Source organism: Diceros bicornis, chromosome 5 (assembly GCF_020826845.1).
Source record: "Diceros bicornis minor isolate mBicDic1 chromosome 5, mDicBic1.mat.cur, whole genome shotgun sequence".
NCBI classification, from domain to species: domain Eukaryota; kingdom Metazoa; phylum Chordata; class Mammalia; order Perissodactyla; family Rhinocerotidae; genus Diceros; species Diceros bicornis.
This window is the reverse complement of record NC_080744.1, coordinates 35,212,787-35,238,309: the sequence shown is the minus strand read 5'-3', so window position 1 is coordinate 35,238,309 and position 25,523 is coordinate 35,212,787. Positions and strand designations below refer to the sequence as shown.

Below are 25,523 nucleotides of genomic sequence, written 5' to 3'. Positions count from 1 at the left end.
TTGGATATTCTGAGAATATCTCTCCATTCCTGACCTTTGAGGGTGAGATTTCTCACAGCTAAGCCCTCGTTCTTAAGGGCAAAGTAAATCAATTTTTAATTCTCATTTTGCTTTGTTTGGTTTCTCTCTGGAGCTGCTTTTCCCTCTGCTTTCCAATCAGCACTTGAGTCTCTGTTTCTTATTGTTTTGGCACTGACTATCTAAATGTACTCTACTTGGCGGCACCACTCAAATTTCATCTTTTTCAACAATGCTGGGAGGTCACTGGGATATCAGTCTGCATGCTGTGTTAAGTATGGAGTTATTGCTGAGTGGTGCTGAAATCTGAGCTATGGGAACAACCCAAAAGGTGGGGACATGCTTTGGTGAACCAAATTCTCTCCCACTTTAGGTCAAGAGTAGAAAGGTAAAGACAATAACGCAAAAGCAACTTGAGCTCCGTAAGTTAAAGTAAGAAACTAAGAGCCTTGTTTGTGCTTTTCTTTGAAAACGGTATGAGGATCAATTCCTTGAAATGATTCCAAACCACATAAAAGAACATACAGTATCAGGAAAACTGAGTTTGAGGTATAGTTAATAACTTGTAAAACAAGCCGAGTGGCTGTCTCTTGAACAGAACCTGTGTGTACACTTCATGTTCTATTGGAAGTGATCGTTTCTTTTATTATTTTCCATGCTGCTTCTTTTGGCCCCGTGATTCATGTAATCCGTGGGCTACACAGCTTCTTTGAGTCCACCCTACATATTTCAAAGGCATTGCATAACACCTCTTCTTGGTAACACCTATCACCAGGGCAAACATCTCATTAAAAATTAATCAAAGATGGTTTGGCAGCTTTATTGTACAGGGGTTGCATCCTAGAGAACTTTATATACCATTTTTGATTAACAAATAGAAAATTTACTTGATTTATTTGGCTCTTCAGAGTTGAAACTGAACAACTCTGAAGAGGGTTTTTTTTCTGACCTTTCTCAAGCCTGTAAGATGTGCTTTTACCAACAGAAAACAGGATCTTCTTTTACATCCCAGAGTGTTGGTTAATCCTGAACCTCCACCCGTGTTATGTCCAATTGGTCAGTTCCATTCTAGATGAAGCATGTAGAACAACATGACTCCACGTGACTTCTGCAGAAGTTTCTCTTTTTTTAAGTTAAGGACTTAATTAACATGTAATTTCTTAATTATTTTATCCTCAGAACACAGGTGTTTCTGAGAACACCTTTAAACTAAATCAAGACAGTATTTCTACTTTATTCTGCCAAAAGTCAGCATAGAGGTCTTTTTCCCCACATTTGTGATCCATATTTAGAATCATCCTCTTACACATGCTCAAATTAAAGGAGTTTTAGTGGACATTTTTATTAGTCAGCAAAATAGGTTCTACATCATTCTCACCTTCACTCTTGTAAGATTTCTGAGAATTAAAAAAAAAAAAAATGTGGTTACCAAAGTATGGGTTTTTAAGTGTTTCTGGGACTTTAATCTCCAGGTCCCATTTCTCCTTCTTTTTCTTATTTTAGCATTAATACCCATTCTCCAGCCACAAGATATTTTAGCTTATATTGTCCTTGACTTCAAGGAACAATGAATAGTATGTTATTCTTATATGCTCAAATATTTAGATAAATAATTTGTGAGCTCTGAACAAATGTCCACCACTTGTGTTTATGTTTATCCATACCAGCATAGAGAGATAAATGTAACACCCAGAAAACAAAACCCAATAAAATAGCTGAAAATTCAAGTTGTCTCACTTATTATTTACTTTTTTCCATTGACATTCCAATGGTGTTTCATTGTAGATAAAATAATGACTAAGTGCAAGTTAATAACACAAATTAATTTTGAAGCTCTTCCTCCAATGTTTGAGTAATAGTAGAAATGAGTTCTATGATTGGGCCACTGTACACATAACCTAGAAATTAATAAGATTCTTTTGGTAATATTGGGAATTTTTCTGATTACCCTTTCCAAGATTAAAAAAAAAAGTACATTAACAATTTACTGTATTCCAAATATGCCAACTATTTGGCTAAATGTTTAATCTTTACAATAAATTTATGAGGTTTGTATCATCTGCATTCCACAGATGAGAAATGGTGAACCAAAAGGGTCAAATAGCTAAGAAATTGCAAACCAGGATTCTAATTTATCTCCTGACTTTAATCCAGTACATTTGTAACTAAGTGTATTAGCTAGAAGTACTTGCTCTCTCTGTGCATTTGCTTAAGTAGTTTCCTCTACCTGGTACTTCTCTCTCCTTCTATCCTTCCCATTTCCACCTATCAGAATCCTTCAAGGAAAAGCCCAAAGCCTCCCGTCCTCCTCCCTCTCTCACCCACATTATATCCATTCTCCCTGCACACCCATGACCACTCTTCTGTCATTGAGACTCTTTCGTCTTGCAGTGGGGTCAACTCTTTACTGCTAATTCCAAGCTTTCTGAGAGCAAGACTAAATCATCTTCATCTGTGTATGCCTTGCAGTGTTTGGAGGATTGTAAACATTAGAAATTTATTTTAGAATGGTTTAAATATTTTTCCTTGTAATTCTCAGAAGATGATCTGATGCCTTTATAATACAAATTTGCCTTCACTTCTCATCTTCCGGGCAACTCTTTGAAGTAGGTCATATAATTTATTCTCATCTTACAGTTGAGGAGATTAAGACACAAGAAAGAACTTGTCCAAAACCCCACAGTAAGTGATATAGTCAGGGTTCAAACCCAGGGATCTAAAACCCATCTCTTTCCATTAAGTTGTGCTGTTCCTTTCATCACATAAAATGATGGTTGATGGATAGGTGTATGTCTTGTTTCTCTAATTAAATTAGAAGATCCCTAGGGCATGAAATTAATCCCAAATCGAGTGCTTATTTTACTTGGCAAATGTGGCCTTTCATTCAAGTTCTTCTTTTTATGCATCCCCATAAGGCCTTCAGTGCAATGCCAGGTAGGCATCGAACACTGAATAAAAATTTGTTCACGGGGATCAAGAATTGTATCTTCTAGAATTTCTACAGCAAAGACTATTAAATAAGAGGAAGCAGATGAAACAGGAGAATCAAGAGACTGTTTGAAGGGAGAATATACCATGTAGATACTGGGAAGGGGATTCATTGTAGGTGGTGTAGAGATGAGACAGGCAAGGAGAGGCTTCTGTTCTGAAACTCTCCTGTGTGTGAAGAAATCCTAGCCATGTCTGTGACATGGGCTCTCACCATTGTGTTACCCTTCTTCAAGTGTTCTCTTGCTTCCTTCTTTCAATGACCCGGAACTCTTCTAGGTTATATTCAGTGTGATGATGAGTGGTTGGCCTCAGGTGACAGGTGACCTTTTATCCAGGTGTTTCCCTAAAGTATGGCCAAGGATAAAAATCTGTTGAGGATTTCCCTTGTGGGAAAATTCAATAAGCCTGAATTTTTAGGACAGAGTTGTGCTCTCAATTTGGGGATCCTGATAGACAGGATGAATAAAGGAAGATAATTCAAATTTCAAAAGCACAACTCTCATATAACCCTGCAGAACTGATGAATGAGAAAATTAGCTTGGACCTGTTGAATCAGGTTCAGAGTGAAGGCTTATTTCAATGTATTTTTTCTCTACCAGTTTTATCACATTCTCACACTCATTTCCCTTGATTTTAAAGATTTTGAAAATGCTATCCACTATAGAATTATATGTAGTTTCTTTATTCTTCCTTAAAAGCAATTGGCTTATAAATCTAGATAAGTGAAAAGTTCTGGTCTAGAACTCAAATAATTTCTAAGGCTCCATTTTATATGTTTGGTCTAAAAATTGGCTTCATTTTCCTACCTGACTGGGAAATATCAGATAAAGTGTCTGTTAGAACTATGCGAGCTTGTGATCAGGTAACAACCTGATCACAGATTGTTATCAAGATGCTACCTGGTTCCCAGGAGCTGTTTGAGCTGCAGAGCTCTCCTGAGAAGACAAGAAGAGTAACCCTAAATGTTCCTACTTTCCTAGCCCCCCATTGTGTGTGTGTGTGCCCTATGTTCAGGCAGATCCTCCAGGTAACTCCAAAACTGTCTCTCCCTGTTTCACCAGGCCTCTTCCTTTTCCCTTCTCTGATTGAATACCACTGCCTTTCTCACACACAAAATGGCTTCCTTCTCCTAACTCTGTCTCTATTGCCTTAGCCATCCCAGTTGCCATTCTACAACTTTCATTCACTTTTTAATGGAAAATAAGGGCTAGTCATAGTGTGTGTGCAAGGTTGTCAGGAGCTAATGCCACCAAGGGTAAGGTGTCTCCAGCAGTTAATGGAGAGGAAGAGATCATCTTTTCAAATCAAAACTTTGGTTTCTGCTTTTCTTCCAGCTCCTGTTTCCATGTTACCTTCTGCATTAGTTTGCTAGGGCTGCCGTAACAAAATACCACAGACTGAGGGGCTTAAACAACAGAAATTTGTTTTCTAACAGTTCTGGAACCTGGGAGTCCAAGATCAAGGTGTTGGCAGGTTTGGTTTCTTCAGAGGCCTCTCTCCTTGGCTTGTAGATGGCTGCCTTCTCGTTGTGTCCCCACGTGGTTTTTTCTCGGTGCACCTGCATCCCTGGTGCCTCTTCTTTTTCTTTTTTTTTTTTTTTTTGTGAGGAACATCGGCCCTGAGCTAACATCTGCCAATCCTCCTCTTTTTTTTTTTTTTTTTGCTGAGGAAGACTGGTCCTGAGCTAACATCCATGCCCATCTTCTTCCACTTTATATGGGATGCTGCCACAGCATGGCTTGCCAAGCAGTACGTCGGTGCACGCCCGGGATCTGAACCAGCAAACCCCGGGCCGCCACAGCGGAGCGTGCACACTTAACTGCTACGCCACCGGGCCGGCCCCTCTTCCTTTTCTTATAAGGACATAAGTCATATTGGATTAGGGTCCCACCCTAATGGCTTTATTTTAACTTACTCACCTCTTTAAAGACCTTATATCCAAATATGGTTACATTCTGGCATACTGGGGATTGGAGTTCAACGTGTAAATTTGGGAGGAACACAGTTCAGCCTCTAACACTTTTCTTTTCACTATCAGTATATACACCCTGGAAAGGCAGCATAACATATCCATGTAGAACACAGTAACTCAGAAGGATCTTGCCTCTTACTAATGGTGTGACCTTAGGCATATTTCCAGATTTTGTTAATCTCAGTTTCCCAACTATAAAATGGGAATGCTAGTAATATTACCTGCTTCATAAGCTTTTAGTGAGAATCAAATAAAAGAATACATGTATGCACTCAGTTTAGTGCCTAGCTTAGTAAACATTAATTATAATAATAAAATGAAGGTGAATTATGATGCCCTCTTAGAAAAGAAGATGATTTTGATTATAATCAAATTATGGACATTAACTGACACCTGAAATTTTTCACTTAAAATATAAATTTACAGTGAGTCTTCCAGAGTTTTCACTAAATATTTTACTTTTTCTCCAAGTCAGAATTTGATAGACTGTGTAGTTTAGAAGAGTGGTATTGCAGTAGAATCCTGATGAGTGTCCATGCCAGATTTTCTATAGTACTAACTTCAAGTGTTTTTTTATTGCCCCCATAAACTTACTCATATTTAGACTATTTGCCCTGACTTTTGGTTCCGCCGTGGTCATCATAATAAGTACAGCACAGTCTACCACTTAATTCAATGAGCTCCGTTTAGTCAAGAGATTAGATCCAATCCAAAGATTCATGGACTGTTTGCTTCACTTAAATGAATCAGTGATTCACAGTTACTGATCAAGCTAGTAATACCACCATTCATGAATGGGAATGGGCCAACCCCTGCTGGCATAATTATCAGAGGGAGGAGGAGTGGGATGGGTGTTAAACAGCCGATGGCTCTTCTTACTTCTGGAAGGGGGCCCTTAAGATGACAGCGTACAGGTGGGCACAGCAACTGTGACACCTCCCTGGGGTCCCTTGGATGCTGGGAACTTACTGAGTCTCAGCTGTCAAAGAACAATAAATTTTCCTTCAAATATAAAACATAAATCGGTGTTTCCCCAACACTGAAAGGCAAGAAGAAACTAAATCCCCATAATAATGAAAAGAATCCTGTTAATTAAATCAGTAAGGTAGAGAGCTTCCCTCCGAGCACACGGCCTGGCTGAACAGTAGAATACCTTGGAGACTGAAGCTGAAATCCAAGCTTTTTCTAGGTTGCAAGCCAGCATCCTGAGGGAACATTTAGAAGAAAAAATCCTTAAGCACAGGACAAGTAAACACAACTTTTTTTTTTTTTTTTAGAAGTTGTACTTGGATTATGTTTATCTGGAAAGGGAAGTTGCAAAACAAATTGTAAACCAGGCTCAGCATATTTTTGCTAACCCGTTATCAGATGTGCTACCAGTCAAGGGTAAGCTGAAGGCCAGGGCGCTATGAACTAAAGCATAAAAGCAAATTACCTGGGATGCTTAGAGGAAAGGAGAGAAATATGTCATTTCTTCTTATTTTTTTTAATTAATTTTTTCAACCATAGCCTGTTTCAATTTATTGGGCTCTTGAACATCCTGGATCAGATAGTTTACAATGATTAAGTGTTTACTTCACACATCTTTCTTTTCATCCTACAAAGCTATTGATATAGATTTGTGGGTTTGTTTAATGCTTGGTTAATTGGCTGGTCTACTAAGAGAGAGTCTGTTGCTGCGGTTGAGGAAAGCTGGAAAAAATAGAGGTTAAGGTTTCTTACGAATCTGTCACATTTGGGAATTGAGGGCCCTATAATGTTACTGCCCTCAAGCCACTGATAGCAGCTTCTATTCCCATCAGTGGGAGCTCTCCCAGGGATGAAGTCACGCCCTTCAACCCCAGTCAGCTTTTGGTTTTACTCTCCAAACCAATTCACTTCCACCCATAATCTACTGACCTTTAAATCGGTTTTGACTGCCAGAGGGAGTGCTGTTCAGACGAACTGGAGTCCAGTCACAGAATCTGAGGCTTCCCTTCAGAACTTGCGCATATTTGAAAACACAAAAACTACCCAACTCTTGGGGACAGGCCCCGTGGTTTAGCGGTTAAGTGCGCGCGCTCCGCTCCTGGCAGCCCGGGTTCAGATCCTGGGCGCGCACCCACGCACCGCTTGTCCAGCCGCGTGCCACATACAGCAACTAGAAGGATGTGCAACTATGACATACAACTATCTACTGGGGCTTTGGGGAGAAAAAGGGGAAAAAAAGGAGGAGGATTGGCAATAGATGTTAGCTCAGGGCCGGTCTTCCTCAGCAAAAAAAGGAGGATTGGCATGGATGTTAGCTCAGGGCTGATCTTCCTCACAAAAAGAAAATATATATTACCCAACTCTCCTCTAAACCTCAATATTGAACTAATCTTTCACATAACGATTGATCACATACTAGTTATTGCTCCAGTGTCTTTGAAAAATGTGTGATACATGTTGTGGGACATATTTACCGTATGTCAAAGCTCATTCAGATTTCTATTTGCCTACAGCAAGGATGTGTTTTTAGCCTTCTGGCAGAAGAGTTTTCCTACCATCATCTGTATTCTCCTTGTATTATTCTGTGTCCTTTGTCCACTCCATAACCACACATGCACATGCTTAGAAAGAATATTTTCAGTATTGAAGGTGGTTAGTGCTGCTGGGAGGCCAAATAGTAGGATACAGTCTTACGTGGATAAATAGAATTGGGTCCACAATCCCTCAACTCCCACCACCACCAACTGCTTTGACCTTGGAGGTGAGAGTGGCAGGAAAAAAGGAAGTAGCCAACAAAACATGGTAAATTCCTAGCTCTCCATGGCTAAGAAGAGCTTTAAGAAGCAGCAAGTAGCCACAATATGGTATCTGGTGCATTTGATTTCTGGGGGCAAAGCAACACAAGATGGTGGATCCCGATTCAGTGCCGATTGTTTCCCTGTGTTGATGCGATCCACAGCCTGTCCCTAGGCGGGTCATAGATCATGGTCTGATTTCCTTTCAGCATGGTGGATTTTTTTTCCTTCTGACCTTCCGCAGTAGTACCTGTGCGCTTGGGGGAAAAAAAAATCTCTTTAAGTTTTTTTTTTTTTAACTTAATGTGTCACGTTAAGCAAGATTTAAAGCCACAAGGTATGTTTATGAAAAACAAATGTGTGTGTATGTGTGTGTGTGTGTGTGTAAATTCAATGTGTGTGCATATAGGCATATTAAAGAGACAAATTTTGAGGTTTTTAAAATTATTATTCTTTTACTATGTCTTTATAATCTTCCCTGCAGGACTTTAAGGAAATAGTTGCTTTAAATTTTGTTATTTGGAAATGGTTATTAGGCAATAGAAAAGCTGTGTTTCCCTGGCATTGTTAATGAATATCTTCAGTCACAGTTATATGGGCGGCCATTATTTGATGAGGAATAACTCTTTAAGTAAAGATGGTAACCACCTCCTAAAGGCTGGAACCTGTGCTTGTTTAATGGAGAATCTTAAGTGAAATAGAGATTTTACGCAGGTCCAAAATTCATGTCTGGTCAAAAGTTCACTTTCAATTTCGTAAAATATCAGCTCTTCAACCACAACTATGGATTAACTTGGAAAAATAACCTGGCTGACATTTATTGAGCATCTACTCTGGACAGGCTATTGCACTAGGTGCTGGGAACAAAATAAGTCAGAGCTTGGGGCCAGCCCCATCGCCTAGTGGTTAAGTTCAGTGCACTCTGCTTCAGCAGCCTGGGTTTCAAGGGTTCCAATCCCAGGCGTGGACCTACACCACTTGTCAGCCACACTTTGGTGGCATCCCACATACAAAATAAAGGAAGATTGGCACAGATGTTAGCTCAGGGCCAATATTCCTCAAGCAAAAAAAAAACAGGAAGATTGGCAACAGATGTTAGCTCAGGGCAAATCTTCGTCAGCAAAATAAATAAATAAATAAAATAAATCAGAGCTTGATGGTAGCAGTAAACAGTTCATTGGAAAGAGATTCAAAAATTAAATATTAGAAATAGCATTGTCATTTTGCCCTACTATCTAAATATAACCTTTGCGTTATTTTGTGTATCCGTATGTAGTATAACTATGAAGTAGCTTTTCCCCTTTTGTGTATAAGTTTTTGAGTGGTTAACCAAAGGCAGGTGTGGACAGTGGAAACAAGCACAATAAAACCTGGCAAGCCCCCCTGGGGGACAACTGTGACACACACTACCATTTTCTGTTTACACTGACATCATTTTGACAGTTGCACACATTTTTTGTCAGGAGTTGGGGTGGGGAGCAAGTCTTCTGGTTAGGAATTTTCAAAGACAAACTTGTAAAAGGGAAAAATGAAGTTTGTGTTCCTTTATATATTTGGATATGACAGACTAAAAGCAAGGTGGGTACGCAGAACTGGTTTAATCCCTCATCAAGGTGGCAATCTCAAATGCTTTGATGTCATCTGGTCTCGAGGACTTTTTGAGGCACCAAATTCCGTTGACTTTATGTGGTCGCCTATCCCTTCTGGTGTTCAAAAAGAAGGGAAAAGGTCCCTGCACCTTCTTGTCTCTTTCCTTTATTGTAGGGTTTGCTTTGTTTGTTTGATTTTAAAACTGCCATTATGTGAAAGTGTTGCAAGTATAAATAATTGAGAAGATAACTCTGTAGGGAAACCACTTTTGCTGCCTTTGTGCAAAGGCAGCTCATTATGGCTCTGAGCTGCAGCATTCCATAAGAGCAATTATGCAACATCAGTATGTCATGGATATTAACCGAGGGGAGTAGATAAGAGACGGGAAAATAATTTTGTAACTTCTTTAATTAAATTTATTTGGTTTTTCAAATAGTTCCTCTAGTGTATAATTTACCCGACCACTCCATGGTTGCTGTGGTCTTTGCAGGACCGTGCTGCAGCATTTGTTTTTTGGCAATTCTCCTCAATTCTGTACAGACCTAAAATGTATTTATATTGGGGTTTAATTTCCACCCAAGGAGAAGTTGCCCGTGAAAATGGAACCATAATTTCATCATGAGGTTGTCATCCCCCCTAGGGCTTATATAGCCAGTTAATATATGTTAATATGGCAAAGTGAACAAAAGGTTAAATAAGTGAGTCAGGCTGAGAAGGAGTCCCGTGCTGCTGACTTCTGCTTCAACGGAAGGAAAAGCCCGTAATGGCGCTTGCCTGACTTTTACCCCCATCATTTTAAGAATTGCTTTGCCAATCCTTCACAGCAAATAGTAATTTTAAGTGGACCAAAACAGAGCTCAGGGTGTTTGCACTCCATGGTAATGATACAGTAGCTGTGCTCCCTGGAGTCAATAAGCCCAACAATTGAGTCATTTTTGCCTCCTGTGAGTGAATCGCTGCTGTTAGCCTGAATGACAGGATTGCTTATAGACGCGGAGCCCTTCACCGCGCTGGCCTCATCCCGGGACAGCGAGGTTCAGAGGGCAGGCAGGTGGTATTTAACACAGTTATAAGTAAAAGCTGATTTTGTACTTGTACACTCTGTAAACAAGAAAGCGGAATTGATGTGGGGTGGGGGGGGGCATTTGATGTACTTTATCTAAGGCAGCACTTTCTCTTTTCCCATCTCTTTCCCCTTCTCATTTCTTCTTCCCCTTAATGTGCCAACCCCACCACCTTGTCTCTGTCTCTGTCTCTCTCTCTCTTTCCTCCCCATCTCCCACCCTCCATATACATAAGTCTCCAACACATGTAATAGACATGCTAAAGTTAGATGACCACAACCCAATCACAGTTCTGATTAATGAACAGTACAGACGGTGTTGCAAAAAGAAATTATCTTACGTTTAAGATTAGTCTCCAGTTTCTAAGAGTCATTCTGAAGCAGAAATTTTAGGCATATGTAGCAAAATACCCAATGCTGACTTCTGCTTGTGTATTTTTTTTTTAATATTTCATTGAGTGGGAAAATATGAGAAAAGTGGGAAAAAGGAAAGGTTAGAGAGAACATCCCAGCCTAAAATCGTCCCCTAATGATCAAGTTACCTTTGAGCTAAAAAAATTCTAAAGAACATTTTCAGCCAGCACATTTTTAGAGTCAGAGGTCTGTGGAGTAGCCTGGTTTTGTAATAATCATGGGAGGTGGGTTTATGAACAGGGAAGATATAAAACAAGAGCCCTACAAATGGTTCTCCATCTCTGAGTCTGACTTGGGGAAATTGAAGATGGAAATCATATTTTCAAGTTGATAAATGGTTTAAACATACAATTTCAGTTAAAAACCAGTATGCTGCTTCATTTTTTTTTTTTTCAAATCCTCGGAACCCTAGTGCCCCTCAAAATCTTCATAACTGAGGTAGAAATTGATTTGTACCATCACTCCTTCTTAGAGAGTCATAATATATTCCAGCCTATTAAAGGCTGACAAAATCTGCGGCAAAGAAAGCGTCCTCACTTTGTTTCACTTAATGTTGTTTCCCTGCATTTATCTGACCTGCTACCCCTATTTTGGAGAAACACCTATTGACAGTAGTGTCTCTCAGAGCGCAATTTGGGGAAAACTTCCTTAGAAAGATATAATGAGACAAAAAGATTTTGAGGAAGTTTCCTATTCTCTTTTCCTCTCTCCATCTCACAAATCTTCCTCCTTCATTTCCTCCTCACTATTCCTCTGTCCCAACACACACTTTCACACAGACACATACATACCATAATACTTCATCGACCTCAGTTCCCATTACGCCCAGCTTATTCTCTCCTCTTGAGTCAACTGAACTTATCATGCTCCAATATAACTGACTATATCATGTGTTCCCCAGCCTAGAAAAGTCTGATGCCCACTTTCTACCAAGTCAAGTCCTCCTCTTCCTTCCCCCGCCCCACACCCAAGATTTGCCTCGTGCTCCTAATACCCAGATGGATCCACACCTTTACACTAATGCCTCTAGTCTGTATCTTTAGTTGTTTTTGAGTGCAAAGATAACTAGACCAGGGCCAGGAAGCCAGAGTTATTTCCCATCTTAGCTCTGTCCCACTCTAGGGAAAATCATTTCATCAGGGATTCAGCTCTGCCACTTGTAAAATGAGGACAAGAAAATCCCTATGGGCTCTTCTATTCTCAATTCTACATTATTTCCAAGATGGAGAAACACTATTTTCACTCATTCATTCAGTTATTCATTCACCCAACATTTTATTGAGAATGTACTATATGCTTGACACAGTTGCAATAACATAGAATTAAGATGTGGTCCCTACTCTCTAAGGCTATCTGGTGGGAAGCTAGACAAGTAAATTGTGATGGTGGTATTGAACAAATGCTGTGATGGGCATATTATCTAGGGGCTACTGACTGGGGAAGTGCTTGTTACTCAGATGGTGGAACCAGGGAAGTTACCTGAAACAGATATTCTCTGATAAGAATTTTGAAGAGTGTGTTGACCAGACGGCCATGGGAGAAAGGCAGTCCCAGACAGAAGGAATAGTGTGTTCCTAGTTAGTTAGCATATTAACTTTATACTTGCTAATTGCCTTTTTGTTTATTTGTACATTACTTGACTCCAAAGTAAGAATCTGTGGCAGTTAAACCAATTTCAAAATGAAATTATTTTTTGATAGATGATGATGTTACTTTATCTTTCTGTGAAAATGGAGATAATTCAAATGTCATCATTTCTATTTCTAATAGTTAAGTTAAACCACTTTAGGAAATTCTGATAAATGTGAAATATGAATATGCTCTAAAAATTCTTTCAAATTGCAGTACAAGGTGTTTGCTTCTTTGTCGGTTGGAGATTGTAGCTTTGTGTGGAATGTCAGAATCGAAGGTTGATGTCTTTATTCATCATTTGCAGGGATGAATCCATTGCAAATTGGGGAAAAAAATCCACTAACCCTCTAAAGCTAAAATATTTAAGGACTAAAGCAGCAGTGGCATAACTGCTGGTTTGCTAAGTCTCTTCTGATTTATAAAGATGTATTTTATGCCTTTTATGATTACGAGATGATGCTAAAAATTTTGTGGGTAATAATACCGTCACATTGGGAAGACTGCATATAACATCTCTGGAGAAGATACAGAATGCTACCTGGCTGTCAAATCAAAGTAAAATATGTTTAATTTGTTATTAAGAAAAGGCAGTCAGGAAATTTTATTTGGAATTTGGTCTTTGATGTTTGAACATCACAAATGTGAGGACATTAAGTCATATGTTTGTGAATAGATTTTTTTTTTTGCTTCTTGACATAATATGTCTTCATAATTTTTAAAGATTATTGTTAGATGTATAGCTGTTAGAACGGTAGTTTATTTAAAGTGATTTTAAAATTTTTAGATCTTTGATTTTTTTTTCTTTGGCACCTGTGCTAGTTGCCAATATAAACTGGTTAAATAGCATTTGGTTTAAACAGAGAGACTGTAAGATATATGCATATTTATGATATTTTGTTTGTTGAATCTTTTTCTTAATATTACTTGACTTTCTGTGTTTTAATCTCATTTTTTCGTATTTTGGGTTGAAGCCACTCTAAAGCTTAACACCTAGGAGATTTCTCACTTATGGTTCCCTTTAAAAGTGCTAAAATCTCAGCCTGTTAAACAAGAGACCAAGCTACAGTTTAAAGAAAGTAGTGCTATTGATAAAGGGCCCTAAGAATGTTGCCACCTTCCACATGTATCTTCTGCCACATCTTTTCTTTTAAACCAGCAGGAGAATTGAAAGAAGGATAAGAGCCTGGTCCATCCAAACACTGCTGGCATGCCAAGCTGGTCTTCTGAAGTCTCCCTGCTGCTTTAGAAAAAGAAGCCCCACAGACAAATGAAAGGGCCACGGGGACATTCACATGCATAGCACCTTCCCTCCAAACACCAAGTGGTTTTAGATTGCTGGTGTTGGGGTAGTTTGGACTGAGTTGAAGAATAGAGACTTGAGAACCATTTGTTTCCACACCATTTTGGGTGAAGTGCTATATTTTTCACCTTAAAAGCCCATTTAAAAAGAAAAATATGTTTTGAAAGGAGGACACAATTTGGAAGCCATCACACTTAATGGCGTCCCTTTTAAATGTAACACTCTGTCCTATCAATTCTCTTCTAAATTAGTTGTCACTACCTAAAGAAAACCCACCCTAGATTGTCTTATGCTATTGCTTAAAAATATACAGTCTCTTATATATAAACTCGCTAGTAAATTCCATGATTAAGTATGGAGTGGAACACAACTTGTGTAGCAATACACAGTGTGGCAGGTATGTTATTACCATCAGCCTCTAAACCTAGTCATACCAGTTCTCTCAGAATTAGAAGAAAAAATAAACAGGACCTAACAGAAAGAAAGCCATAGCCACAGAGGTTTTTACTGACAGTTGACTTGGCCAGCCATTATTAGATAGAGGACTTTGTAAAATATAGAGGATACATGAAGAGAAAGTAATTTTTTTGGAAGTAACCATGTGGTTTATTATCCTTGTTGTCACAGCTCTGGAATGTTCATGTAGTTTTGGAGTTTGGAAGAGATTAGAGGGTTTTGAAGTTAAAGTCACTTCTTTCTAACCCTTCACTCTTCTTTTGTCTCTCATCTTGAGTGGCCTGCATAGCTAGTCAGCCTGAAAGCCCCACTGTCGACGCAAAGGTAACGTTTGGAAAATTGAGTTGGCCTCTCCTCACCACAGTAAATAGGAATTCCTTCTCAATTTCCAGTTTTCCTCGACTGTCTACCATAACACACCAAACATAGATGCTCAGGTTTATCCTCTTAATATCTTTGATATTTTTATCTCGTCTTTGCCATCTAAGCACAATTCATCAGCAATTCTCCAAGCCAAATGTATTGCTTTTTCATTTCTACCACCTTAATCTGGGTTCACTTTATTTCTCTTTTCTACTTAGATCAGACAATAGCTTTCGACTTTCTCAGGTTCTGCCTTCTCATCAGTGCATCCTATAGATAGCTCTTGGAATAGATCTTCCCCAAGCACCATATTTTATTTTATCTTTCCACTATTCAGGAATTTCAGGGATTCAACTTGTCACTCAAGAACCTCCACCAATGGGGGAAATGGGGAGATGTTGGTAAGGTACAAACTTCCAGTTAGAAGAGGAATAAGTTCTGAACGATCGAATGCACAGCATGGTGACTATAGTTAATAATACTGTCCTACGTACTTGAAAGTTGCTAAGAGAGTAGATCTTAAATGTTCTCACCACAAAAAAGAAATGGTAATTACGTGACATGATGGAAGTGTTAGCTAATACTATGGTGGTAATCATTTTGCAACATATAAATCTATCAAGTCAACACATTATATACCTTAAACTTACACAATGTTATATGTTAATTATATCTCAAGGCAGCTGGGGAGAAAAAAAAAGAACCTCCACCAGCCTGTTAACCCTAGCCATCTTTTCCAGACCAAAACCAAGAGCCAGTCTAAATTCAGTTCTTTCTCTCTTCCTTGCGCAAGAACAGCCGTGTTCTGCCGTCGTATCTTCGCGCATGCCACTTCCGTACTGCCTTCCTTTCTAATGTTCTATGCTCTTTTCAGCTGGTTTAACTTTCCTCCTCCACGATTTCAGTGATTTACCTCCATCTGACTTTTTTAATCGACTCCATCACACTTATTTACTGAGTGTGGACTGTGTTGATTTGCAGTTATTATGTATTACCAAATTGTGATTTTCAGTTTGTTTCTATGGGTATGAAGAGTAAAAATTTTTACATAAACTGCGTTTTCAAAATTTTAAATATCTACGTGGAGAGAGTCATGTAATTATACATTTATGTTACATATAATTTCTTATTATATATGACCTTGTCATATTTTGTCACTAAACTTGTCTTTTTTTAAGTATAGAATATGTGAAACTTATCAACGTGTGACACACGTACAGATTACCATGCACCTTAAAAATTATTCACTCTAATTTTTTTAGCACAGAAAAAGGATGAACATAGGCCTTACCTCATCCCTGCTCCTCTTCTCTACACCTTGCTTTCCCTTCCTGCCCCCTGTTCTCCCCACTCTGGAACCCAGTCTCTCCCTGGGATACACACACCCTCCCAGAGAAAGCAGCTACTGGTGCAATTCTTTTAATATTGAGGAGGTGGGCCCTAGTAACTTTTGACTGACCAAGGGGCAAGGTAGGACAAAGCAAGAAATGAGACTGGGAAAAATCTCTGCTGGCCATGGAAAGTGAGAAAGAGGGGAAGAGAACAAACACTAGAATATGGCATGACAGAGTAGAAGTAAGGATTTTTCTTAACTGTTCTTTTCTCCTTTGTTTTCAGCGTTCCCACCACCCACAAAATTCCTGTCTTTGAACTATGTGACCTATGTGGTGAAATATTTTAGAACTGATGTCTCTATCTCTAATATATATACATATATATATATATCCTTATCACCCTTTCTCCAGCAGCAGCACAGAAAACCTAGCCAAGTATTAATCTCTGGCAAAGTTTATTGCCTGGTGTGTGTGTGTGTTTGCATGCACATGCATATACATATATGTGTGTATGCGTGTGTGTATATATACCCACACACATACATATACATACATGTGTGTATATATACCTACACACATACATATACATACATACATATGGCTGATAACTCCTCAGTTTATCTCAAGGCCACATTGCTCTGTGTTCCACTTGGTTGACAGGGCATCTCTGACCTGACAGATTTATCCATTGAGAACAGAATCATGTGTATGAAACCAGTTTAATTCTTAGCAAGATAATGCATATGGTTTATGTAGATTTTATTGTTGATTTTTTTTCCTTATATGTTACTCAGGGAAGCCTATGTCAGTATAAATTAGTGATAATGAAATCAACATTATGGCATCTTTGATATTGCATTTGCTAAAGCCTTTCTGGATGTGTAGTTCAGCTTTTAATGATTGATATTATAGACAGTGGATAAATACTTTTGATGGATCTGTTTGCTCACAGATTTAAAAAAATCTAATCCTTTTCTCTCTTTGATTTAAAGAGTGTAATGCCACTGGAGAGGGAAGACTTCAAATCTGGTCATCATAGGTTTGTGGCACCAAAAATAGAAACTCACTTAGGGTAAAATTTGCTGTCAGGAAAAATGGGGCATTCTTTCTGAACTCAGGAACGCGTAGTTCATGCGAGCTTACTTGTAGATGGTTGCTACAATAAGGCTTCTTTCATACAGGTGTGTTTATGCCCCAGGCTTGCTGGCCACAGTCCATTCCATTTACAGAAGCTGAATTAAACAATAACTACTGCATTGCAAAAAATGGTGCGTGGGGGGGAGAGGGGGGGAAAGGTGAGCGTCAAAGGAGATGCCTGAGAGCTTTGTTAGGGCCAAGAAAAACCCTGTTGCAGTTGTCAGAGCTTGTTGATGTTGCTGGGAACGGCACTTTTTTTTTCTCCTGGATTTTGTGGTTCTGCCTTAGGAAAGAAAGTAAAATAGAACGGAAGAACAAAGTCCTACTCTATAAATCAGCAGCTGCTCCTTGCCAGATCAAAGGAGTGACATTTTTGCTCCTGGACTACTTGTCCACTTGAGGGCTTGACAGGCAGCTAACAGCTGGCCTGCTAGACTATATGGGAGAATCAACCTACATCTTCTTCCGAGCAGATGACAAGCTAATCAGAGAGATATCCATAGTACAGGGCATGTGAGTGCACCTTGATTTCCTCAAACATATCTAATACATAATTGCTAAACAGCTTGGTGCATTTTTGGCAAGTTAATGCTTAGGTGGTTTCACGGAGAAGTAGGATAGAGAATTAATACTTCAATCAAAGGTGATCATGAAAGCTAAAAAGACACTAGATTTGTCGGAATCTTTTCCTCTTAGAGTGAATTAGTAAATGGCTAGGATCATAATGAGAATTGGCTAAAATGTATGTAACTGATTACCAAGTGACTGGTTGATTTTTCAAAGCTCAGTCAGGCTATGGTGTTCAGGTAGATGAACAGTAATTGGTAACTGGCAATTTGAAAATGATTACTCCTGCTTTTATGCTGATAGAATTGAGTAAAGTTGTGGATGTATCTTCCATGTCTGCAAAAAGTTGTCTGCAGAAGCACTATAAGGTGTATAGGTATACAGATCTGGAATTTTAATGTCAGTAGTAAAACCTTCAAAGTAATTCAGTTTCTAGTTGATTTCCTTCTGCAATAAATCATGTACAGGATGAGGTAATATATTACAACTTATGTCTATTGACTTAGTATTTTATCTTTAAGAGGATAGATCCTAGATATGAATAGCTAAGGAAGTTTGTGTATTTTCTCCTCCCTTGCTTTCAAGTAGCTTTGAAAGATCACTTTTATAGTGCATGATAAATAGCCACGTATGAATAATCTGATGGCATTCTGTAAGAGTAACAGTGCTTCAAAATCATAACCTGCTGGGATGTTTTGTTACGAGCCATCGGGTGTGATTATACTTACAGAATAGTGTTTATTGTTGCTCAGTATTATAAAGGAAATAAAAGATAATTCCCTATTTTAGAGAAAATTTCTCAAATGCTTTTATTAAAAAGTCTCTACTATTGGCCATATGAGCCTTAGTCAAATAAGATGCCAAATTCTCCAGGTCACCTTTAAAAATTTTTTAATTATAAAAATGATCATACTTATTATTAAAAACTCAAACAGTACAGAATTACAAAGGGAGAAATCTACCGTCTTCCTCCTATCCACTCCTGAGAGAGAACAGTTTCCACAAAAACATTTTATTGGCCCAACTTTTCCTTTAGAAGGTACAGATGGATTAAAATGAATTAAATTATTACAAACTGTGTGTTGTCTAAGGCAAGTGATCGAAAGACTCTTTAGATCCAAGATAACTAAAGAGAGTAATATGTACATTCTCATAGCTAACGTTCACGAATAGAACTTGATCTTTGCGAGTTTCTATTCTTAGGCAGAGTACTAGATCATCTATTTGGGATGTGATCTAGAGCAGGACCTTTCCAACTTAAACGTGCGTAGATCACCTGGAGATCTCTTAAAATACTGATTCAGATTCAGTAGTGCCAGGGACTACCGTATTTTTGCAGTTCCAACAAGCTCGAGATGATGTCGATGTGGTTGGTCCATGGAACACACTTAGAGTTGTAAGGATCTAGAGAACCATTTAGAATGTGATTCCAAAATAGCTTGCCCCACTACCCAGCTCTCCAGCAGACGCCTGCTCCAGGGTCTAAAGTCTCCACCAAGGCATTATGCATTTGGATTAGCTGTGATCTAGGGAAAGACCCTACCACACGGACACATGCTACTTGTAGAGGTACAACACATTATTACCCTCTTATCAACTCATCATGGATTTGCTTAATAGTCACCCACCTAGTCTTAATTATTACCTATGAGAGAACAGGGCTCTTTAGGAGGGGACATTGGATAGGTGCATTTTTTTTTTTTTTTTTTTTTTTTTTTTTTTGTGAGGAGATCAGCCCTGAGCTAACATCCGCCAATCCTCTTCTTTTTTTGCTGAGGAAGACGGCCCTGGGCTAACATCCGTGCCCATCCTCCTCCACTTTATATGGAACGCCGCCACAGCATGGCTTACCAGGCAGTGCGTCGGTGCGCGCCCGGGATCCGAACCAGCGAACCCCGGGCCGCCGCAGCATAGCGCGCGCACTTAACCGCTTGCGCCACCGGGCCGGCCCCTGGATAGGTGCATTTTGAGTGTAAGCTAACATTTAATGAGCCCTTACTATGCCAGGCACCATGCCAAGGATTTTACATACAATATCTCCCTTAATCCTCAAAACAATCTGGGCCCAACTATTGCCCCGGTTTATAGATAGGAAAAAAAAACAGGCTGAGAAGACTGTGTAGACTTGCCCAAGGTCACACAGCAAGTCAAGGACAGAGAATATGAGCCCATTCTCTTCATCACTTTGCTCTATGGAGAAGTCTGGAATATGAAACAATAATTGAGAGGGGTTTGCCCAAAGTAGAATATTTTAGTAAAGAACCTATGTGAGCCCTCATAACTTTAGAGAAGAATTCCATAAAAGGAAGAATTTTGAAAGAACACAGTAGAAGGTCATCAAAGATAAGCATCACCTACTTGGTAATTTTGCCCAGGGCCTTTCATGTCAGCATGAACACACCACTACTCTAGGCATATTCATAAAGCTACGAAATGTTTATGATTCCAGACTAATATCATGTTTTCGTACTGTAAATTTATGAGTATTAGTTCATATGTTTTTAGAGTTGTAGACAAATCTAGTATCTATCAAATTATAAATTAAGCTGTAGCTCAGGGAAATTAATTATGAGCTGTGATTGTGGCCCTAAGTACCCGTGAATCTCATTCATTTACCTTACTTTGCTCACAGTTGTCTGTGAGAAAAGACCCATTGTCTGGCCACCCGTGAAATACATGTTTTGGACATGACTCAGTCGTTCATGTGCCGAGTACATGTTCAAAGGCGTTAAACCTGCGTAATTTACTGATTTAACCATTTTAACATATCTTACTGAGAAAACTCCTCTTATAGCCAGAACCACAACACAGAAAAAGACTTGCTTTTTTTGTGAACTAAGGAAAAATGAAGAAACTTGATAAGTAATTTGCCAAGATTGAGGCTTCATTGTTTCAAACACCAGTGAGTAGCAAGCTTTGTAAATAAGTGCCTCACTGATGAGTCCCACGGCTGGGGAGAGTGGAGAAGCAGAGGGTTTTCATTTTTAACAGGTTCCCAGTCACCAAGCTGCCCACGACTCCTCTTCCAAATTGATGTGGTCCCTCTTCAACAGTTCAGCCCCTTTCCTTGACCAGACCAATCCATGCAAAAGTTCACTTCCGGGGATTCTCATTCCTCCTCGGTGTTCAGGGCTGGCAGCTTTCCAGCTGACTCCACGGAAGCCTGCACTTTCTAACAAAAGGAATGCTGCCGAAAGAAGTTGGTTACCAGTTGTGGCATGAAGTTAGTGAATGGAAAAGAAGGGATTTATCAGCCATTTAAAAAGAGGAGTGGGAAAGAAAGAAAGGAAGGAAGGAAAAGAAATTAACCAACAATCAGGAGTGATACCTAAGCCTACTTCTATCAATCTGAAATACGCTTTGAAGTGAAAAGACTTTAAAAGAAAAATCTCAATGGTCAGATTTCAGTTGCAGAAAAGTATGCAAAGCTGAAAGATTTGGCTTTTCTATAGGGGATTGAGGTGGGGACTGGGGAAAGGAGAGGTCTCCAGGAGACATCTCTCCAGCAAGACAGCAAGATGAGATTTCAATGATATTTTGTTGTCTTGGGTTTATTCTTTCTAATATATTCTTTTTTTCATCTCTAAGTTGACTCAGAAAGGCCTCATGATTCTTGGAAAGTCATTGAATTTATTTCTATAATTAAGTTATTTTTAAGCTAACAGTCTTAGTATATAATTTTTAAGAGTCACACATATTAATGCATTTTCTATTTTAGTAGAATTTAGTGAGAAAGTAGATAGTCTCAGTAGATACTCTCCAGAGCTTTTGTGTGAGCCTGGATACCAACTTTGTGTTCAATACAAATCAATGGAACTAGTGCACTTTAGGGTACTCATTCCCTAAGGAATCACTAATGGAATTATCTGTAGCCCTTAAAAAAAGTCACGATGAGGCTAATGAAATTTTTTTTTTCTAAGTGAAATCTGGATATGGCACTAGGCTTACTAGCACATTTTATTTATGGCATTTATCATGGATGGCATGTTTTACACGCAAGTTGTACAAACCTCAGAATGTTTTTAAGAGCTATTTAGTATCTAAGGAGACTTTGTAATTTCAGGTTAAATTGTTTGCACCAATAAAGAAGTATATTATATGTCCGCAACTTCAAAATCATTCTGGGATGACATTAAAACTTACAGAACTTTTTAATATCAGATACAGATGAAAAACCTAACAGTCTTTGGATTGGAAATAACTTGTGGGGGGTTTTCATTAAAGTTGGGTGCAGCTTGCTGCATTTTGGTTAGTTGGATGTCTTCAGCAATTTTTCAAATGTTTTGGGTTTGGCAAAGTCCAAAATGTTTTTGCCAAGACCCTCTTTTCCCCTTATTTTTTAAACCCGTGTGAAATTCAAGGATAACTTAATCCATATGTGTCTGATTCATTTACACTTAACTCATCAAAATGTTATTTTGTGAGACCCATTTAATATCCAAGAAACCTTTTGAGCCTTTTTAAGACACGTCTTTTGTCTTTGAACCAGTGAGTTGCATTTTTCCATATGAATGGAGCTTAGACCTTGAAAGATTGAAGATCAGTTGATTTTCAATTTAGACTCTTCAAATTTTAAGTAGAATCAAAACTTGATATTCTGTTTACTGCTTGAGCACGGAATAAGGTCATTTTAAAATATAGATCAAAGGAAGTGGAAAAAAATTTCATGTCATGTAATTTTGGGGAAAGACTGTATTTGGAAATTTCATCTTAGTAATAGTAAAGAAAAAAAAATTACTCCTGGTTTGATTTTTTTAGTCTATAATCAAATGGCTTCACTTTATGTACATTAGTGTGTTTTCTAAGAGTGACCTGTGGATCATCAGTAAAGGAGGTCATTCCATTTTTTAGTGTTAAAGTGTTCTTACAGTCAACTCATTAACTGTTAATTTTAATAATAACATCTATGGTGTTTCTAAGACATCTCAAGATCAGGGGAGTTGACAATTGGCAGGAGTTGTATGTTAAGAGATTTCTGAAAAATTGGGGCCCATATGTTTTTAAAATTTTGTGTGATTTGAAAGAATGTGGTAGAATTATGAATCTGGCAAGATATAGCACTATGGATCAAAAATATTGTTTGAGAACAAAAATTCAAAGAGGCTACATGGAACCCAAGTGAAAAAAGCAAAATCTCTATGATTCTTTGTAAAAGGATCCAGTGAAAACCTTCAGAGGCTTCTATGCCTATTTGTTTAGTAGAACTGGGCAAAGAAAGGCCATCGCCATAACTGCTAGTGAACATCCAGTCCATGCCATGGTAACTAGTGGAAAATGTAATACTGGAGTGGCATTTCCAAGTTCAGCGCTTCTATAAAGACCTGCTAGCACACAGAATGCTTTTTAAATGTTCTGTATTGTTATGTATCCCCCATTGAACAACCTTTTGAGCGGACCCCGTTTTTACTAATGTAAACATTCTGACGAGTATCCAAAGAAATGACCTTTGAGTGAACCTCTAACCTTCCCAGTAATTATTTGTTTGAAGACAGTGTGGAGTTCTCCTGCTGAGAACTAAGAACCATGATGCCTTGCAGCTCTGTGAGTAAGGGAGTGTTTGGGGGAACTGGAGAGAAAGACATAAATAAGGGAACAACCTCCAGATGTAAATAATAAAAGAGTAAAAGGGTGAAATTAAAAAGGGAAAAAATAGCAATTCGTTTTACCTAAAGAGTTGGCCTATAGGAAAAAACAAAACCGGGATTAGTAGCACATAAAAAGAGGTGAAACCCTTGCCATGTGTGTCCTCCATTAGAAACTTCGAGCAGAGAAAGGGTTTCTCCGGCTATCCTGAGCATCTTGAAGGGTTTCAATCTCAGCTGATAAAAAGAGTTGCTGGGGGTGGAACTCCCTGGTCCCAGTAAAAGCAGTGGGGAAAGAGCAAATAATTAAGTCCCTTTTCTGATTTGAGGGATGCTTCTGGAAGGCCTTGTGATCTATCAGGTCAGATATTCCTCAGCAACATTTAACGTATCAGGTGGGAAGAAATACGCACTTTCAACTCTCCTTTCATTTTTACCTCTGTAGCCTGTCACTTTCTTCTCCAAACCTAGAGGGGTATAACATTTTTGACAGCTGAGCTATACTTTCTTAAGTAATGAAGTTCATTGTTTTGCAAACACATACCGTATGCAAAAGACTCGTTTGGTTTTCTCTGAGCTCTTATTCTCCAGCCTAACTGTATTCCCACTAGAGTGCTCACAGGAGGCCTGAACGAGGGTGGGCTGCTGTCCTCCTCAGAAGGGACTTCAGCTGGGGACTTCAACTCCGTAGGAACGCAGAGCTGCCAACACACACTCGAGTTTTTCTGGCTAATTTCAAAGAACGAGTTTTCAGTTCCTGCCGGCAGCCCCATGTGGACTCATTAATCATTAAGTCCCCCTGCACTTAAGATTTGAAACTGGAAATATTGAGAAATGTCATAAATGGGTATATTTTTAAAGAACAGCTAGCTATATGCTAGGTATTCTCCCTTCCTGTGTGCTCCCTACCCCCCCCCCACCAAAGTGCACAGCCAGTGAATCCTGCGCATCAGCTCAAATGCGTGGGGAAGGCACGTCATTAAATGCACAGGGACAAGGGTAACTCGCAAATGGTAGAAAATTGTTTTGTTTTTATTAAATTTGGAGAAATAAAGGAGATTTCTTATCATCTTACTCTGTACATGAATATTTGATGGGCATTATTAAACATTAAAGTAACATGAAGTAGGCACTTATTTTTGGATTTCCAACAAAATTAGATCCAGGCTTCTCCACGAAATAACTGCCTCTCCTCTACATTCCTGTGATTCGGCCACCACCTGATTTGAAAACGTTTCTTGGGCTCTAATATCAACCATGTGTACCTGAGGCTCTGTCTTTCTAGTGGGTTGAAAGGTGGCTGGGTTTATGGTTGGCAGTTACCTTATCCCTGCCCTGGGTGTCCCAGCTGAGACTGGAAAGGCTGCCCCCAGCTGGCACTGACCTCTAAATGACCCCTAACTTTACAGGCTTAAACTGCAGGAGTTGCCGAAGAGCAGAAGTCTTTCTGGCCAGCACTTATTACTGCTGTGTTGGTGATAAAACTTCAGACAGCCTAATTGATGGCTTTGCTGACCTAACAATACCTTGTGAAAGCGGAGTGCCAGAGCCTGGTCTCCATTTATGACCAGCTGCAGGGGAAGCTGGGTCTCCCTATGATGGGGAGTTCAGGGAGAAAGGAAGACTCTTCCAGCCTGTGAACTTTAACCAGATTCCAACTTGTTCAAGAAGCAGAAGCACAATTGCAAATTAATAGAAGTTTTCTCAGGGCAAACGTTTTTCCTTCCCTGAGCCTCCTGAGCAAGTCCGCCTTGAGCTGGCTATGAGATACCGAAGGAGACGATCCGGTCAACTATTTTTGAACATTGAAAGGGAAAATGGCCTTTGAATTAAATAGATAATTTTCCGTAGATGTTTGACTGTATTGTATTCTCTGCAGCGTTTGTGCAAAGGTGTTCACAGGGCACAGAAATTGTATCTGATGACTGGACTCCTCTGTTCTATTTCAGGTTTATTAATGCCAGAAGAAGAATAGTACAGCCCATGATTGACCAGTCAAATCGAGCAGGCAAGTTTCAACTGGTATCTGTAGTCATGCCCCACAGGCACAAATCCTCATCAAGTTATACGTTAGGAGTTGCATCACCTGGTAAATAAACGCTTCCATCAGGCATTCTGGGAGAATTTTTTTTTAATGTCCCCAGAATTCCATTCTAGGAAGCAACTTCACTAATTGGTGCTAATTGGAGATTTCCCACCCTGACTCTACTGAAACTGCTTTTTATTTTCTTTCTGAATTGGTAATTGGGAACAAGTATTAGTGCCACAAGCAGTTTATTTGACTGTGAGCTCTGGAATTACTCACTGCTTGTCTGCATCCAATCATTAGCACACTCTCA

The 25,523-nt window shown here is 39.1% G+C and overlaps 1 protein-coding gene across 9 annotated transcripts in view; it reads left to right on the top strand.

Moving 5' to 3' along the window:
- MEIS2 (Meis homeobox 2) overlaps positions 1–25,523 on the top strand; it is a 202,974-nt gene that overhangs the window by 172,165 nt on the left and 5,286 nt on the right. For all 9 annotated transcript variants that reach the window (XM_058541183.1, XM_058541182.1, XM_058541180.1 and 6 more), the window contains one exon: positions 25,134–25,192. In XM_058541183.1, the coding sequence (XP_058397166.1) occupies positions 25,134–25,192 (59 nt within the window). The remainder of the gene's footprint in view (positions 1–25,133; positions 25,193–25,523) is intronic.